Here is a 20,019-nt window from a genome sequence, read left to right on the forward strand (position 1 = left end):
ATGCCAAAACTTCTTACCACATTAACACAAACTATCTGTATTACCTTCTTAGGTACCCAAACCCATACTTTAAATTTTTACTAATATCTACTTAATCCTAAACCCACTCCCCATTATATCCTGAATAGTCATCATGTCTACCAAACCTCTTTCACTTCTAACTCAAATACTACTACTTATTACCATATCTTACCTAACCTATCTCACCCAACCTCTCACTGCAAATCACCCACTCCCATTTCATACAACTAACCCATTCTCCATGATGCAAACATATTCCTCAACCTGCATATCACCCAGTCTCTACCCCTTCAATAATAGTATGCTCTTCACCTACAAACTCTTACCTAACCTCAAAAACTCTACTCACATCTATATTAGCCACATCCTCATAAAGCTTACACCTCATAGATTACATAACAGGCAACTCAAATACCTCTTCTGCCATCTCATCTCTATCCTTCTCTCCAGCAACATTCACCCAAACCCTGACCCTTCTCACCCAAACATCTCAACCTCTCAATCCCATCCTCATCCCAAGACTGGTAAACCCCTCCATTTCACAGCTCTAAATGTTCAGAGCATATGCAACAAAATTCTTAACATCCATGCCTGGCTTCTCCATAACCAACTTGATATTCTGGCCATCTCAGAAACCTGACTCAAACCCCATATAAAAGACACTGAACTAACACCACCCACTACTCCATAATTAGGAAAGACAGAACACATAAAAACGAGGGGGAGTCACTCTCATCTACTCATCATCCCACTTAGTTACCCCGTATGCAGGAGTAGGTGCCACAAATGTATCCTGGATGAGCGAGCTTCCAAGTGAAGCAACAAAACCAAAATTAGCTTAAAAAAACTGAGGTAACAAACCACGCTGGTGCGTTTGGTAGTAAATAAAATCCAATAATTTAATGAAAACTATTTTCATTAAACTATTGGATTTTATTTACTACCAAACGCACCAGCGTGGTTTGTTACCTCAGTTTTTTGAAGCTAATTTTGGTTTTGTTGCTTCACTTGGAAGCTCGCTCATCCAGGATACATTTGTGGCACCTACTCCTGCTTTCGGGAGTTGTTTTGTTGCAATTTTTGTTTTTTGGTTCCTAGTTACCCCGTATACCAAACCTATTCCCACATTTGGCAAGGCAGAACTAATTCCAGCCCTACTTCATATAAACAAACATAAACTTATATGCATATTCTCCCTTTATATCTCTCCTGGAGACAATATCTCAACCCTTGAAGATATTCCTGTTTCTCTAACAACATCACTAATGAAACTATAATCCTGGGTGATGTTAATATTAACTGGTCAACAATTCAATCTCCTACAAACTCACTTAATATAAACTTGTACAACTTCACTCAGCTTATTAACTCAACAACTATGCCTTGCAAGAACTTCCTTACTGGAAGCACCCTGGACTGGATTCTAGTTTCTCATCCACATTACATCTCTGATAGTGGCACTCTGCCCGACCCATTAGGTGACCACTTCCCCACTTTTGCCCACCGTCTTCCCTCCTCCATACAACTAACTCATACCTACACCTTCACTCACTGTCTAAAAAACTTTAATCCTAGCACATTCGCAAATGCACTAAAAAATGAAATGGAACCCACTAAAACCATTCCCTTAGAAAATGCTATTATCTACTCTAACTCATCTTTCTTCAACTTGCTTGACTCCTTTGCCCTCTGAAAACAAAATGCATAAGAAGCAATCCTGTACCTTGGCTAACCAAAAATACCTTACTAGCCATGCAATTCTGGGATAAAGCCTGGAAACTCTACTCCAAAAATAAAACTATCACCACCCTTAATTAATTAAAAACACTTCGTAGCAAAGTAAAAAAACTTATTATCTTAGACCGCAAAGCCTCCTTCTCTACACTCCAAACCAACCATAACACCAATCCCAAAATATTCTGGCATGGAATCTCCTCTCTTCTCAACCCTGGCAAAAAAGAAACCCCTGCCATGATCCAGATGCCTCTGACTTGGACTTAGCCACCCGATGTAACACTTTCTTTATCGATTCCATAAGTAAACTTACATCATCCTTCACTTCCCATCCAGCTTCCCCACCCTTATTTCCACCTATCCCTCCCTCCCCTAGCATCTCCTGCTCCCAACCTCCTCCTTTCTCCTTCAACCCCATCCCTACAGCCACCATAAAAAAAACTTCTAATAACATCAAAACCTGTCTCCAATGCCCCTGATGATATACCCTCATATTTCGTAAAAGTTGCCGCAGACGGCATAGCTCTTCCCATCTGCATTCCTATAAATCAATCTATTGCTGAATGTCAAATTCTCCAGCTCCGGAAAAAAGCCATTATTATTCCACTCCATAAAGATATTTTTTTGGCTTATTTATACTGATTATTGTTTCTAGCAATTTATATATAGTACTTTTTATTGCCTGCTGCATACTTTTTAATGTATTGTATTGCTATTAACTAATCTGCACAGGTAACTGATTTGTTTGCAGTTAAAAGCATTCTGTAGAGTCTCTTTGCTCCTTTATCTGTTTAAAAACTTTCATTTTGTTGCTTTCTGTAGTGTTTACTGTCTAAAGAATGTAGGCTAATAGCTTTAGTATTGTCCTAGTTCAGATTTTCTGGCTCTGGGCCTGTTTGTCTTTACAGTGATTGTTCAAAGCACATGAAAAGGCCATCTTGAATTAGCAGAAGCCTTTCTTTACCTTTCTGGCTGGATTGTCTTAATTGGCTGCTGGCTAGTGGGGGCTGGTTCTTTTGTGCTTTTTAAAAAAAAAGTTGTCTAAAGTTGTATCTTCTGGTATTTAAGCCCTAACTTTGAGAAGATTTCTGTCTATACACACTGAGCAGAGTGGAGGAGGGGTGTTGACTACAACTCTGATCTGAGATATATAAGTATCCTGTTTTTTTGGCTTATTTATACTGATTATTGTTTCTAGCAATTTATATATAGCACTTTTTATTGCCTGCTGCATAGTTTTCACTGCATGTTATTGCTGTTAACTAATCTGCAGGGGTAACTGATTTGTTTGCAGTTAAAAGCATTCTGTAGAGACTCTTTGCTCCTTTATCTGTTTAAAAACTTTCATTGTGTGGCTTTCTGTAGTGTTTACTGTCTAAAGAATGTAGGCTAATAGCTTTAGTATTGGTCCCCACCATCCCTCCCTGTTGGTGTTTTGTTGATATACTTGGTGGCTTTGCAGTTGTCCGCCCCTACTGTAAATTTGATCTGGGACACTTCCCCTAGTCTAGTGTCATTAGCTCATTCTACCTAATACAGAGCGAACATATGAGAAGGCCTTCTGTTCCTCCTTTCTCCCTTTCAAAAAAAAATTGCCTGAATCTTCTTGTGTTCTGACTGTGCTTCTCAAACATTTTGGAAATGTAGAGTATATTTTAGAGCATTTATTATAACTGTATTTGCCTTAAAATTGCTACAACTCAAGTGCTCTAGGTTGTGCTGCATCTGCATTATTTGTGTGTTTTAGCTGCTTTTCTGTATATATAGACTTCTTTGTATATGTAGACTAGCTACTTATTCTTCTGTATTACTGCCTCTTAAATCATTTTTCAATTGTGTACTTACATTGCTTCATTTAAAAAGTTTTAAATTGCTAATTTTGTAGAGTTTTAATTGTATTTACTGTTCAGGACTACACACTCAAGTGTGTTAACCTTTACTGTGTTTACTGTATTATTGCACTGTTTAGCCTGTTTTAACAAAAAAAATACTATCTTGTTTGCTCGTTTCCCACCTTTCCTAGCCAGTCCATATCCCAGGCTTTGCTTGTCTCAGGACTTTATTTTCTGTGTTCAGAGCTATCCAGACCTTGCTGTGGTAGAGGGAAGTCCTACTGCTTACCAGTGGGAGTGGTGAGCATTGTACTGCAATCTAACACTAGAGGAGTGGTTTCCAGCTCTGAAATTGTAATTGTATTAGTCTTTTTGGGCTGATTTCTATCCCTTTCAACTTTCTGGCTTAGAAACGCGTGTGTTTGCACATTTTTCACATCGTGCAGCACTGCGAGGCTACAGTTAAACTATTCCAGGTGCCAGAAAGTCTGCTCTTCAAACTTTCCCTTAGAACTAGCTGGATTCTCAGTAGTAGTACTAAAATATGAACCCCTGTGACTAGCACTTGCTCTAGAACCTGCTGGAAAGCACTAGGAAGCCTGAAACTGATACAAGCACTCAACTCTCCTTGTCAATAAGGAGAAATTAATCATAGGCACTAAACAACCTATAATTGCAAAGTACCTTACAAAGGTAAAGGAAAACAGCTCTTAAATTTTACAAGAAAGCACTAGGAAGCCTGAAACTGATTCAGGCACTCAGCTTTCCTTGTCAATAAGGAGAAATTAATCATAGGCACTAAACAACCTATAATTGCAAAGTACCTTACAAAGGTAAGGGAAAAGAGCTGTTATACTTTACAAAAAAAGCACCTAAACAGGCATGTCCAAGGGCCAGCTTCCAGTGATTTCTCCTGTCCACCTGGTGAATCTGGGCATACTGGGGCAATGCGGCAATTGCCTCATGTACACAGACAACCCTATCCTCATACCACCCTACACTACAACATGCGAGAGATGCACTTACATAGCCAAACTGGAAGCAAAGCTCTCTCTGGCCAAGATTGTGCTAAACAGTCAAGAGGAGAAGGGTAACACCTGCACTACACCTCAAGCAACTCATAGCCCTTCAAAATCCACACCATCAACACCCACACATAGCAACACTAAACCCACATATGCAGAGGCCCTTAACATTAACCTGCCCAAGCAACAAGGACCTCAGAAGCTGAAACGCAAACACCAGTCACAACCAAAATGACACATAGCTCACAACACTAGTGTGCCACCCAACAACAGCTCCTAAGGCAAATCAATGTACCCAACACTTTAGTCATAGGTGACTCTATAGCCAGGTACACTGTTGTCCCACTCACCAGGCTGAACAAAGAGAAAATTACAGTCAGCTGCCTGTCACGTGCCAGGATCCGCCACATAACGCATGCACTCAAGTCACTCCACAACAAGTACAAATATGACTCTGTCATTGTCCATGTTAGAGTGAATGACTTGAGATGTACCTCCCTGGACTACATGAAAAGAGACATGGAAGAGCTCTCAGATCATGTGGCCCAGGCAGGTATGACCCTAGCCCTAAGTAGCATCCTGGCTTCACCCAGAATGATACCACAGTATAAGGATAAAATGACTGACTTCAACAATTGGCTAAGCTTCTGGTGTCATTCAAAGGGGATCCAGTATCTGTCTGCCTGGGAAGACATGATCAACAAACCACGATGCTTTGTCAGAGATGGTCTGCACCTGTCACCCCTGAGATTCAGGTTACTGGCTAAAGCTCTTACCACCTCTATAGTGTCTTTTTTTAGGCAAAGTTCAAAGGACAAAACCACCACCATAACAGATACAAGTATGCAAAATCTGAAGGTAATGCTACTCAATGCTAGAAGTCTAAACCTCAAAATGCACTCTCTCGAGGCACTCCTAAAAATGGAGAACATCGATTTCTGTGCAGTAACTGAGACCTGTTTCAAGGCTCCAGAGAACACCCCTGCAATACCAGGCTACAACTCTTACCACACTTTTCGGCCACAAAACCAAGACTGAAACACTAAAGGTGGATGAGTGTCCATATTCACCAAGGATATTCACACCTCCAGGCTAGTTGCCCAACACAATGCATCTGAAATTCTCAAGGTGCAACTAACACTTGGTAAGGCTGCAATCCAAATTGTAGCTTGCTACAGTTCCCCCACCATGCCCCAAGATTCTCACTACACCTTTCTAAACATACTGGAAAATATTAAGATACAACCAAACGCCCTAATACTGGGTGATTTCAACTACACTGCCATTAACTGGGAAACTACTCGGGTACCAACTCCTTTTCCCAACGGTTCTTGGAATTCATAAATTCCAACGGCCTGGAACAACTAATCCATTGTCCCACCAGGGGCTCCAATATCCTAGACCTGGTCATTACCAACATGGGAGAAAGATGCTCCACACCAGTGGTCACCCCCTCTTTGGTCAGGTCTGACCATAAGCAAATCACCCTTGACATCCACATCCCACCCCCACCCCCCAGTAAGGAAACCTCCTTAAAAAAATTCTCCAAAGCCAACTTCATGCTACTGAAGTCAGAAGTGACAAACTTCATGACACCCATGCAGATGGGATCTGAAAGTTTGACTGCAGAATCCTACACTAAGGCACTGTACCAGCACATCCACTTGTGCATGAATCATGCCATCCCAAATAGAACCAAGATGCTCTCCTCCAAAAAAAGGAAGCCAATCTGGTGGTCCTCTGCAATAAACAAACTATACAACAGAAGGAAGAAACTGCTGCAGAAAAGAGGAAAATCCCAGGATGCAAAAAACTCCCTCACCAGCCTCAATAAAAAGCTGAGATCCCTCATAAAATCCTCAAAAGCTAGTTACAAAAATAAAATTGTCAGAGATTCCAAAGACAACCACAAGGCATTCTATAGTTATGTCAAGAATCTAAATGGCAATGCTCAGATCTGCTCTGAGCTTCAACAGAATGGCATTAAATATACTGATCCCAAGGATATTGCCAATATCCTGGCAGATCAATTTAGTGCCAACTTCACCCCACTCATGGCCACACAGGTAGAAACCACACTCTCCAAAGCTAAGAATACAGCATCCATGGGACCAGATGACATTCCAGGCTATGTACTACATGAACTACAAAATGAATTGGCACCTCACCTAAGTGTCATGTTTAATCATAGCCTCACCTCGGGCTTCATGCCCACTGAGTGGCGCACAGCTAGAGTTATCCCACTCCACAAGGGAGGATCCACCTTGGATCCCGGACACTACCATCCCATCAGTCTGACGAGCCTGATCTGCAAGGGCATGGAACACATTATCATGGAACTTATAAACAAAGACATTGGCAACCTTCAAACACTGGACCCCACCCAGTTTGGGTTTGTGAAGGGCCAATCTTGTCTCCTGAACCTGATTGGCTTCTTTGAATCAGTCTCCAGAGCTGTGGAAGAGGGTAAGGTGGCCCACACAGCCTATCTGGACCTCGCCAAGGCCTTCGACACTATCCCCCACTCTGGAATCATAGATAAACTTACTAAGCTAGGCATAAATCCCTATGTCACTCAATGGGTTGCCAACTGGCTTACTGACAGAACCCAGACTGTAAAAGTAGCCGACTCCAAATCCAGCTCCAGACAAGTGACAAGTGGAGCACATCAGGGCTCAGTCCTGGGACATCTCTTGTTTGGCATCTACTTCTCTGAAGTACAGGCCAACACTAAGGGACTCTGTTTAACAAAGTTTGCAGATGACAGCAAACTGGGAGCCATTATTGAATCCCCAAATGATGTGGATACTCTAACGGGCCTTACAGAAACAGATGCTTGGTGCCAGAGCCATGGGCTCAAGCTCAATGCCAAGAAATGTATAGTTATCCCCTTTGGGAAAAAGCATGCACCCGTGAATTACCACATAGGTGGCAGTACACTAAACACTGAAAGTGTGATAACAGACTTAGGGACACAGGTGGACAGTGGTCTCACCTTCAATAACCACATCGCCACAACAGTCAGGAAATCCTTCTATGTGGTACACCTCATCACCAAGGGCTTTTCATCCAGAAAAAAGGAGGTCATTGTCCCACTGTACTTATCCCTCATTAGACCCTTTATAGAGTATAATGCCCCATTTGGTATGTACCTCACAAGACATCTGCAACAGCTGGAAAGGCCACAGAAATACCTCACTAAACAAATCATAGGCCTAAAGCAGATGCCATACGCTGACCATCTAAAAAAACTCCAGTTATACTCTGTGGCATATCGTCTACTCAGAGGCGATCTCTGCGTAATATACAAAGCCATGTCAAACCCTGAGCTGTTGGACATGCTCCACTTAAAGAAATCCCAATCCCTCAGAGCCACACACTCCGGGATCTAAACCTTGTCATCACAATGAACAAAACATGCTGGAGGGATAGGTTCCTGACCCAGAGACTCCCCATACTCTGGAATAGACTGCTCATACATGTCAAGCAGAGCGCCTCCTTGGCCTTCTTCAAAAGGAACCTTGATGTTTGGATGGGAGATAGGAAATTCACCCCGGGGATCATGTCAGTTGCCCTGCTAGACAGGGGTCCAGAGAAGTAAATATTGTGGGAAGAAATATCCAGGGAATTGTTATGGCTAGGCTTGTATAGGCCCTAGAGCCATTAGCCTAGTACCAACCTATGAACCTATGAACAATAATATCACAAACTTTCGACCTATCACTATCTTATTCCCCATTTCTAAACTTATTGAAAAATGCATCCATCTACAACTTCTACCTTACCTCATAAACAACCAACTTCTAACCCCTACTCAACATGTTTTCAGACTTGGCCATAGCACTACCACAGCTCTCCTTTCCTTCCTAGAAACCATTAATAAGGCCCGTGACACTGGCTGCATCATGTCCACTCTCCTCCTTGACCTCTCTAAGGCATTCGACACTATCTCTCATAACCTTCTTTTCACTAAACTCTCCAAACTAAAGCTATCCCACTCCTCTATTAACTGGTTTACCAGTTACCTCTCAAACAGGCAACAAGCAGTCAGATGGAAAAAAGCCACCTTCCCTTTTCTCAATACTATCATAGGTGTCCCCAGGGTTCAGTTTTAGGCCCCCTTCTATTCAATATATTCATAAACTATTTCTACCAAGCCATCCCAAATGCCAACCTTATCCAATATGCCAACGATTCAACTGTAATCTGCTTTGCCTCTTCTATACCCACCCTAGTTAAATTAACCCAAGATGCCGTCTCCTCCACTGAGCAATGAGCAATGGATGATGGATAACCATCTAGTACTCAATGCTACTAAAACTAAACTCATGATATTTACTGCTTCCAAAACCACCACCCTAGATAAAACCTCATTCTCACTCACCAGTCAAAATAATACTCTTCTTGAAATAGTCTCTAATGCTAAACTACTAGGAGTCCTGATCGATGACCAGCTAAAGTTTGATAATCATCTACAAATAAATATAAAACAAAATTCACAAAAAAATAGGCATGCTTTACCGCCACAACTGTTACATCTCTCCCTCCACTAGGCTCACCCTCGCCAACACTTACCTTATTCCATCCCTCCTATAAGGTGCCTCTATCCTTACTAACCTCCAATCCTTCCTCAAGACTAAACTCTCCTCTTGCTATAATAAAATAACAATAGCCATAGATCCACTTCCCATCACTGCACTGCCTTACAACAACTGAATTGGCTTGAGCTGTCCAATTACCTCATCTACATTCAAAGTGTCCAAGCACACAAACGTATTTTCACCCCCTCTCTCTGTCCATCTCTTGCCACCACCTTTAAAATGCACCAACAAAATAGACTTTTGAGATCTAATTCCAAAAATCTAATTGAACTGCATAAACCTGCCTGTCCACCAGGCAAACATCTAATGTCCTTCTCTCTAGCACGCCATTGGAATTCCCTCCCACCTCTCATCCATATGACCAGCAGCCTCTCTTTATTCAAAACCTTACTTCACATACACCTAACTTCACTATGGGAATGTTCTTGCTCCCACCCCACATAATCTCCCTACACTATAGCTACTCTCTATAAGCTATCTTATAGCTAAATCTAAATATAGCTATATCTAAAGATGACCTCAAAGCAGTGACAAATGGAGTACCACAGGGTTCCATCCTGGGAACTCTCCTGTTTGGTATCTACATCTCTGAAGTACAGGCTAACACAGAAGGCCTCTGGCTAATGAAGTTCGCAGATGACTGCAAACTAGGAGCCATAGTCAAGTCCCCAAATGATGTGGACATCCTACAGAAGGGCCTCGCTGAGAAAGATGCCTGGTGTCAGAGCCATGGCCTCAAACTCAATGCCAATAAGTGCAGTGTCATCCCTTTTGGTAAAAACTCTGTACCCATGAACTACCACATAGGCAGAAATCTACTTAACACCGAATGTGTGATAAGAGACCTTGAGACCCAGGTGGACAGTAGTCTCTCCTTTGATAGTCACATCACCACAGTAGTCAGGAAGTCCTTCTACGTGGCACACCTCATCATAAAAGGGTTCTCATCCAGTAAAAAAGAGGTAATTGTTCCTCTCTACTCAACACTCATTAGACCCATTATAGAGTACAATGCCCATTTTGGAATGTACCTCACAAGACATCTGCAGCAGCTGGAAAGGTCACAGAAGTACCTCACAAAGAGGATTACTAGCCTCAAACTGATGCCCTACACTGACCGTCTCAAAAAACTCCAGCTTTACTCCATAGCATATCGCCTACTCTGAGGTGATCTCTGCCTAACATATAAAGCTATGTCAAACCCAGAGCTGTTGGATATGCTACACCTAAAGAAATCCCAATCCCTCTGAGCTACACGCTCTAGGGACCTAAACTTTGTCACCACAATAAACAGGACATGTTGGAGGGATAGATTCCTGTGCCAGAGACTTTCCATAATCTGTAACAGGCTACCCATCTATGTCTAGCAAAGTTCTTCATTAGCACTCCAAGAAAAATCTTGATGAGTGGGTGGGAAATAGGAAATACACCCCAGGGATCACTTCTGTGACTCTGCTCGACAGTGGCACAGGAAAATAACTTTCTTGGGTGGCGTAAGCCAGGGAACCTTGTTGGCTAGGCTTATGTAGGCCCTTGAGCCGATAGCCTAGTATCTACCTATGAACCTATAATTCACAATAGCCTCCCATTGTTTTGTACCCCTAATAAACTCTAGGAAATAGCATAACTCCTAGAATGGTACAATCCATTAGCCTAGAAATTAACTGCATGAATTAGCATAACTGTTAAAAGATTTAGACTGTTTCTATTATTGCATTGTGCTAATATGTTAAACTGTTAAAAACTTTGACTGTTTGTAAATATTACTCTTATTGCATTGTACTAATATGTGCACTCTACAAATTTTTGCTATTTTTCAATCATGAATGCTAAGTTACCATCTAACACCTGTTGTGTCTGACAAGTGAACTGTAACTGAAGTTGTAATGTTTTGTTTGTTCTTGTTTTTTATGTGGAGCTTTTCTCCCTGGGCCTCTACTGAAAATGTTCATATATCCAGTTAGACTAGCCCAGTCAACAAATGTAAAATAAAAAAGAAATAAATAAAAAATATGTGTTTTTCTATTTGTTTAATTTTGCTTCATTTGTGCACATTACATTTCTCTAATAATTTACTCTTATGTTAAATCTGTAATTTTCTGGAGCTTTTCTCCCCAGGACTCCATTGAAAATGGGCTCTTTGTGGCCCAATGGACTATCCTGGCAAACAAACTATAAATAAATAAATAAATTTCCTGAATGCAGAAACCTGTCAAACAGGAAGACTACATAACTGGCATATACTGTGTAATCTCTTGGTCAAGAGAAAGGTCAGCAGCCAACTTAGTAAGTGGTCCGTAGAGTGCAGAGACAAATCTATTGGGGGGGGGGGGGTGATTAAAGCTAATTTCCAACAGAGGCAGGCAGGCATTTGACTAGATGAAGTTAATACACTGCAAGGTTCTTCAAGTTATATTTGCTTACATTGTACAAAGACAAAATTCTCAGTGAAAACGTTTGGGAGTTGGCCTTTGTGACCGAGCACGTGCAGTATTAGGGTTGGATGTAGTGACCACAGGCTCCGAAAGGAAAGAAAAGAGAAAAACTTTACTAAACTGCCATATTATATTGACGCAATAAAGTTAATACATATTATAAAAGAGATGGAGGAAGGACCGCAATGAGTCACAGCAAGAGAATATGGTGAAAGTATAAGAACTGAGAAATGATTAAAACGGGTATAAATGTGAGCTGAAAGTAGGTTAGCAGGAGGTATACTGATAGAAAACCACAGTAATTCAGCGTTCATATCGAGCTCTATAGGACAAGTTATCATAACATAGCACTATACTAAGCACAATATAAAACCATCATTTAGTAACATTCCTGGGATTAACCAGTATATCAAAAGGCTGTTATGTAAATATCATAACACCAGAAACTGACAAAAAATAATACTTGTTAAATGGCACAGACTCATCATACATAAAACTCATCTGATTTGAATGAAATTGATACAATACAACATGCTACCAAGGTCTATTCATTGTTCTACAGTCTTAGAACAAATATAAATGTAATAATATATGGCACATACCTGCGAAGGAAGCTGGCGACTGAAAGAGGAGAGAATAGCGAGGGGATATTTAGCAACACTTTTCCCCTCCAGTTCAAACTATAACAGAAAGTAATCTGTTTATAGCCAGTACAAAGCAATTAACAGAGAGGTGCAAAGCAGAACAGCTTTTCTTTAATTTCCTAAATACAGAAACCTGTCAGTCAGGATGATTAAGTAACTGGCATATACAGTGGAATCTATTGGTCAAGAGAAAGAACAGTGGCCAACTTTGTCAGTGGTCCTTAGAATACAAGGACTACTCTATCGAGGGGGATGCTAAAAGCCAATTTCCAGCACAGGCAGACATGTATTTGGCTTAGACATGTTTTACTCTCACACTAAGGCCAGTTACATTTGTGTGTGTGTGTGTTTTTGAGGCATGTGTGTGCGTGCGTGCATGTGTGTGTGTGTGTTACAACCTGTCATCATGTCATCAGTAAGTTACAGTTACAATGAAGCCAATGGGCAGTTTGTGGCTGTAGAGTAATGACCCCAGGCCAGCCTAGCCTTCTCTGCTTTCCTTCTTTAAGGAGATATCGCCATCTGAGTTTCAGTCTTGTAGCTTCAGTTTCTACCACTCAATCTGCTCCCACATTCTGGTGTCTGAGATCACATGACATAGCCCAATTTCGCCTTCTTTCTGTAACTTATGCATTGTGAGTATAGCACCTTTATTAATTGTTTAGCAAGAAGACTGTATGTGGGTTTGTGTGTGTGTGTGTGTGTGTGTGTGTGTGTGTGTGTGTGTGTGTGTGTGTGTGTGTGTGTGTGTGTGTGTGTCTACCACATGTGTGTGTGTGTGTGTGTGTGTGTGTGTGTGTGTGTGTGTGTGTGTGTGTGTATGCGTGTGTGCGTGTGTGTGTGTGTGTGTGTGTGTGTGTGTGTGTGTGTGTGTGTGTGTGTGTGTGATGTGCCTGCCTGTGTAGCTGATAGACTCTTCCAGCATTCCTTAAAACTAGATGTATAATGTACCCAGCAATGTCTACAGCCTTGCTACCTAATGGTCACTTTAGATAGGGCAGAAGCTTAATAGTTAACTATAAAGTGTTCATAATAGCTCCTATTAAACACAGCTTTATAGTGGAATGTTGATAGCTAAAATGAAGCATTAGCTGGATACCAGCAAATGCAGTTAATCATGAAGGGAAAGTGTTCCAAGCCTGGGATAACAGAGCCTTCCAGTGGAGATTTGTAATAGGGTGATATGGGCAGCCACCTGGACCCAGAGTTGCAGAGGGCCCATAACTGTCCACTGGTTAGGGCCCATAACTGTCCACTGGTTAGACTATTTGAAATTATTATTATTTTATTATTTCTTTTTATAATTGTCATGTTCAGCACTGAAAATTCAGTTTATCTAGCCTCTATGCTTAATGCAACAGTTGCTGACATTAAAACTAGTGTTTTACTGTATAACACAAGAAGAAAAGTATTTAAATGCCAACTCGTCTGTTTCTTTATACAGAAGTGTAACTGTGTAACTAGCTGTTCATGTACCTACTCCATCAAAAAACGGCTCTTCTCCTCAGACATGGGAAGCAAAATTCTCTCATCTCTTTTTAAACTGTATCAAGCAACTGTTACAATTTATGCAACTCACAGAGCACTACAACTCTTCAGTTCTCACTGCAAATGCAGTACGAACATTCATTTCTGATGCCAATAGTGCACTGAAGACGTATGCCTGTGATTCAGATAGTGGCACTGTGATATAATAGCTGAGGGTCACAGGTGCGCAGGGCACATACCAAACTAGATTCAGCTGCTTGCGATATATATTTTTAAACAGAGAACACTTGCCCTAAGAAATAATAGTGTCACTTGTTACAACCCATTTGGCTAGTAGAGCAGAATTTAGATCGCTCTTATTCTTTTTTGTAAAAGTGTCTTAAATAGATTTCCTAGGGCAGCTATTATACTTAAAGAGGAAAGGGAGTTTTATTCACTTGTTGAAAGAAAGATAAAAATCAGTCAATGAATCTAGGAGAAATAACTGAGAAGGATGACATAGATAAAAAAATCAAAGACATCAGGTCAGGATGAAACGGCATTCATACTGTTATCATTTGTTTTCAAAGCAGGCTATCACACATGGGGTAGTGCCTATGTCCCTTATGAACAGAGGCGATATGTAAGATACTCAATGCACGGGCACAAATCCATGCCATCCTAGTGCCCCAAGGGGCCATATAGTAGATAAAATTATGTTATATTGGCTAGGCTTGTAAGGGCTCTTAAGCTGTTAGCCTAGTAATCTCCTATGTACCTATGAACCTTTAGACAAATTAGGATTGGATGAAAACAGCATGATATGATGGCGGCCAAAGCATACAGAGCACTGTAAAAAAGGTAACATTAGTTGGAGACCAATACTGTTGCTGACACTAGGAGTAAAGTAAGTTGGAAAGCTTGTGTTTGTGTGAAACAAAACTGAAATTCTCATAGCTCTCAACTGTCCCAAATTTTGCAGAATGCTCCTGATCTTGCCTCATTTATTTGGTCTGCTCCTCATAAAATGTGTATTTTGGTGGTAAATCATGGAAGATTGCAGTCACTCGATCCTGACAGATATCTGAGTTTCAGACTACAAATCCTTCAAATGCATGCTAACACAACAACTGTTATTCTACTAACTTTATAAGTAAGCAATATTTAACATTTTCTTTGACTTTGGTACATTCTCAAATATTATTTTATTCTTATTTTTTAGCTTTGTCCCTAATTCCTGTGCTTAGAGGATGAGGTGTTATTATTTTATTTAAATCAGATAAGGTATGCACAACAAAGTGGCTATAACTGATGGGTGCAGGTGGGAATGGAGGCTGTTGCTATAAGAAAGCAACTTATTCTCTTCTCATTTGCTCAGCTTAAATAGTGCGCTGGGCATTTGTGTGAAATAAGTTGAAATATTAGTAGTTTACTGTGCACTTCTGTGAAACAAACTTGAACTACATTGTGTCCAAAATCACTATTAATTCATTTTACTATAATCAGACATCTAAAGTGTACAGTCAACATGGGGACTATAATTTGGGGGTAGAGAAGCTGTTTGTGTATTAGGTATATAGATCAAGTTAAACAATTATTTCTCTGACTCTGCAGGACTAGAGTAAATTTGTACAAAGTAAGTTGGAATACTTTCCTCTCACTATTTTTAATCACAGTTGGAAAGTTGATCTGTACAAAGTCAGTGGATTAGAGTGATATTATTTTGAGTGGTCTGTTTTGGTTGAAATGTTCTAAAATCAGTAATTTTGTTATTAATTAGTAAATTGTATTTTACGTCTTACTGGAAAAAGTACTTGAAGTTTAGACTCAAGTTTTGTTTTATTAAACAATAAAAATAAATTAAAACAATCCTGTAGGAAAGTATAGACTTAAAACAACCAGGAACATGAATCCAAAAGAATGTACATGTGTGCACGTCCAAAAAATTCTGTGACAGGCCATAGTTTTGAAAACTGGCCAGCTCCCAAGATACACTTAATCTGCCACTGGAATCATCCCAACAAAAGCAAGGGCATGGTTATCACCCTCGACCTCTGGTTTGCACAGGAATAAATTATGCCAGCACATGGTATAATAGAAAGATGGGTAATAAACAGCAACAGATTTGATATTAGCGTTTGTTCAGCCACTATCAGTGGCAGAAAATGAAAGCCATTGTACACCAACGAGGATATGTATAATTGGATTGACAGCATAGAGTGAATGGACTACCAAATGAAGAAAGGAAGACATATCACAGATAGTCATTGAAGTTATTTCATGTATGCAGCTTTTAACTATCTTGAGGCTTCAATAATACAAATCCCGTTGTCAGTAGCTGTCTGACACTGGCCAAATAACTTTGTTTTTAAGTTAACACAACCATAATTTAAGGGAAATGTCTGAGGTTTAAAAAAGGCTGCACTCTTCAGTATTATAAAACAGAAAAACATGAATGTTTGTCCATTAAGCTTCCAAATTTGTTACTACAAACAATTATATGGTTGAAGTTTGCAGATTACTACATTTAATAGGCAGTAAGGTATCAATGTAAATCAGTAGTACTCACCTGTATATAGTATGCGACTAATCATTCCTGGCATTACCATCATGAAAAGTGGTAAAACCTTCAGGTAGGAAGAAAGCAGTGAACCACCTTTGGCATGGCTCAGGTTCTTAGCAGACAAAGACCGTTGAACAATGACCTACAAGTAAAAAAATCAAATGCATTTCACATTATTCTGTCCCAGTGTCCAGTTTATTAATGTCCTTTCCAATACTTCAGCTTTATATCTGTTTCATTTATCACTGTAGTGTGTTCATTTTCATCCTGTTTGGTACTTTTTGTTTTATAAATGTGCATTATCCAAACTGTGAAGCAACTCCTTTAACAAACTGCTTCGGAAGCCCCCGCTCTTTAACTGTCCTTATTGATTACTGCTACAATGCATGACAATTTGTATTCAAGGACACAAAATATTTGTTTCTACCACTAGCAATTAATGACTGATTAGTGATCACAACATCAGCTGATTGGCCATACAAGGAACAGCCAAGGCACAGCTATTCTCACTCAGAATGAGAGTGAGAAGTTAGGTGCCATATTGATGGACCCCAGAATGGTACCAGTACTGGTTCATCAGCATCAGCCAAAGAGCAGAAATCGCATGTTAAAATGCATGGGTACATATACTGCGCTGCTGGTGAAATCATTGCATGTTTACTCGTGATGAGGTAAGGAAGGAAAGGCAACAGTAGTCACAATACAATGAGTATTTACTGCTTCTGCATGTTCAGATTACACACACACACACACACGCACACACATGCACGTGCACACGCACACACATGCACAAGCACATGCACGCGCACGCATGCCCACACACACACACACACACACACACACACACACACACATACACACAGACACACACACACACACACACAGACACACACACACTCACACACACGCACACACACACACACACACACACACACACACACACACACACACACACACACACACACACACACACACACACACACACACACATACACACAGACACACACTCACACACTCACACACACGCACACACACAAACACACACGCACACACACACACACACACACACACACACACACACACACACACGCGCACACACACAGATGCACATGCACACGTATATGCACACAAACACACTCTGCAGTTGACCAAAGTCATGTGTGATCAATTAATTTTTTCTTTCCTGGATAGGTGTGGGGAAACAACCTCCAAAAAGAGCCATGTGCCAATGAAGCCTGATTAACCAACTCACAACATTTTCTCAACCCCCCTCCCAAAATGCAAACTTACTCTTTTTATTCCACAACACCTCTCAGCACAGAAACCTTCATTTGATATTCTGTAAGCAAATAACACTAAAACTGAGATCATCACAAATACTAATCTGCTTGGAATCTGCAGTGACAGTAACTTAAAGTTTGACTACCACATACAACAAACAGTAAAAAAAAAACAAATTGGGTTCTTATACAGAGTCAAAACCTTCCCCACTGATCAAACCAGAAAACACTTGGTGTCTGACGTACTACTCCCAATATTTTTCTACGCAACCCCTATTTTCACCAACTTTTAAGTCTCTCAGCTCTCAAAGCTCAAACAATGCCATCACAAACTAGCAAAGGTTGGCAGAAAATCACCCACAAAAATCCCACTACTGCCTAACAGTTAAAGCACGAAACTGGCTCAAACTACTCCACTTACTATCTTACTCCCAACCTGTGACTAATCATAACCTCATCTATAAATCTACAAACTGTTAATTTCTGCCAATGCTAATCCAGCCTTACAAAGCAAATAGACACCTTCACTCAACCCAAATGCTGCTCCTCCACACCACTAAATCCAGAAACACAGCTGGTGACAGTCTGTTCCCAACCTATGTCACCAAAGCATGGAATACTTTACCGCTCTCCCTAAAAATGAAACAGCATCTCAAACACCTCTCCTACTGTAGTTTACCTAGTGTACTATAAAATTAGCATTAGCTATACTAATATAGCTCCCTGCCTTTTAACCTCTCACACTGCCTTTATTTTAAGCACAAAATACTTTACTGCCGCTACTCACCAACCCAGGGCTCTGTGTTGGGCCCTCTCCTGATTGGCATCTATTTCTCAGAAGTCACAGCTAATGCTGAAGTCCTCTGGCTCAACAAGTTTGCAGATGACTGTAAATTGGGAGCTATCATAGATTCCACCAAGACATAACATACTACAAAAGGTTCTGACATAATAAATGATTTGTGCCAGATCCATAGACCAAAGCTCAATGCAAAGAAATGCATTATAGTGCCCTTTGGAAAGTTGTCCACCCAAGCTAATTACTCCATTGATAAAACATCCCTAAAAATGACCCATCAGCTGGAGATTTGGGAATATATGTTGATAATAATTTGGCCTTCAACCAATATGCAGCCAAGATATTATTTTATTTTTATTTATTTATTTACATTTGTTTACCAGGAGTGTCTGCCTGGGCCACTGGCTCATTTTCAGCCAAGGCCTGGGGAGAAAAGCTCATCATTACAACATTTGTAGAATAAACAGCACAAATACAAAATCTTGTGGACTACAGTAGAAGTCCAAGATATGCAATGCAAGTCAATAGTGAAGAATAAAAGGAACCACATAATTATTAAAGTAAGAATGAAACATTGATAAGCCATATGTGTAATTAAAAAATATTTGATATTATTTGCTTTAATACAATAAAGAGAAAAAAAGAGGACATTGTTCAGGCATTTTTCAGAGATGAGCATTAGCGGGTAGGAAATGAGGGATGAGAGAGTGTTTTGTAGTATCATCCGGCTGTGGTACAGGAGCAGAGAGAGCTGTTTGATAAGTGATCTTTTGAGGAGTATTTTGAGTTGAGAAGAGTTAGTTGTGTTACGTATATGTTGAGGTTTAGAGTTCCACGTTTTAGCTATTTCTTTAGAGAACAGGGCATCTCTGTAACTGTTGTTTGCTCTGGTGACCTCAAATAAAGTTTATCTGATGATCAGAGGGATCTTTTGCTGGAATAGGATTGTACTGAGTTTTTGATGGCAGGGCAATTGTCAGGTTAGCATATGATAGAGGGGGTGATGGTAAGCTGGTTGACAATTAAGAAGTTAGAAATTTCTAGCCATTTTAGTTGCTTGAGAACTCTGCAGTGGTGTGATCTATTAGTGTGGTTTGTGGCAAATCTAGCTGTTTCATTATAGCAGGCTTGTAATTTGTGCATGTCAGTTTTTCTTATGTTTATAAGAATTGGTGAGGTGTATAATAGGGTAGATAGTAGATGTGTTCTGGTTATGGCTTGTTTCAAGGTGTGGATGGGGTATGGTCTTGCTCTGTAGAGTGAGCCAAGTTTGATGTGTACCTTTTTGATTAAGAAAATCATTCTATGTCACACATCTCATAAGCAAGGATATGGCATTCAGGCTAAAGAAATTATAGTACCACTCTACTTGGCCCTTATCAGACCCATAATTGAATACAATGCCCCATTTGGCATGTACCTAACCAGGCACCTGTAACAGCTGGAATGCCATCAAAGGTTTCTCACTAGGAAAATACAGGGTATGAATACCCTGTCTGACACTGATCACTATATGACCCTTTCTCTTTACTCAGTTCCCTACAGGTTATTGAGAGGTGATTTTTGCCTGGCTTATAAGGCATCCCCAGACCTAGCTCTGATAGATCTCTTACACATC

General features: G+C 40.3%; 1 protein-coding gene across 1 annotated transcript in view; it reads right to left on the reverse strand.

Moving 5' to 3' along the window:
- Nucleotides 1–20,019, reverse strand: part of SLC5A11 (solute carrier family 5 member 11) — a 717,678-nt gene that overhangs the window by 141,818 nt on the left and 555,841 nt on the right. The window contains exon 10 of the mRNA XM_044089092.1: nucleotides 16,329–16,464. Coding sequence (XP_043945027.1) covers nucleotides 16,329–16,464 — 136 coding nt within the window. The remainder of the gene's footprint in view (nucleotides 1–16,328; nucleotides 16,465–20,019) is intronic.

This window comes from Protopterus annectens, chromosome 12.part0 (genome assembly GCF_019279795.1).
Source record: "Protopterus annectens isolate FY-2018-M chromosome 12.part0, PAN1.0, whole genome shotgun sequence".
NCBI classification, from domain to species: domain Eukaryota; kingdom Metazoa; phylum Chordata; order Ceratodontiformes; family Protopteridae; genus Protopterus; species Protopterus annectens.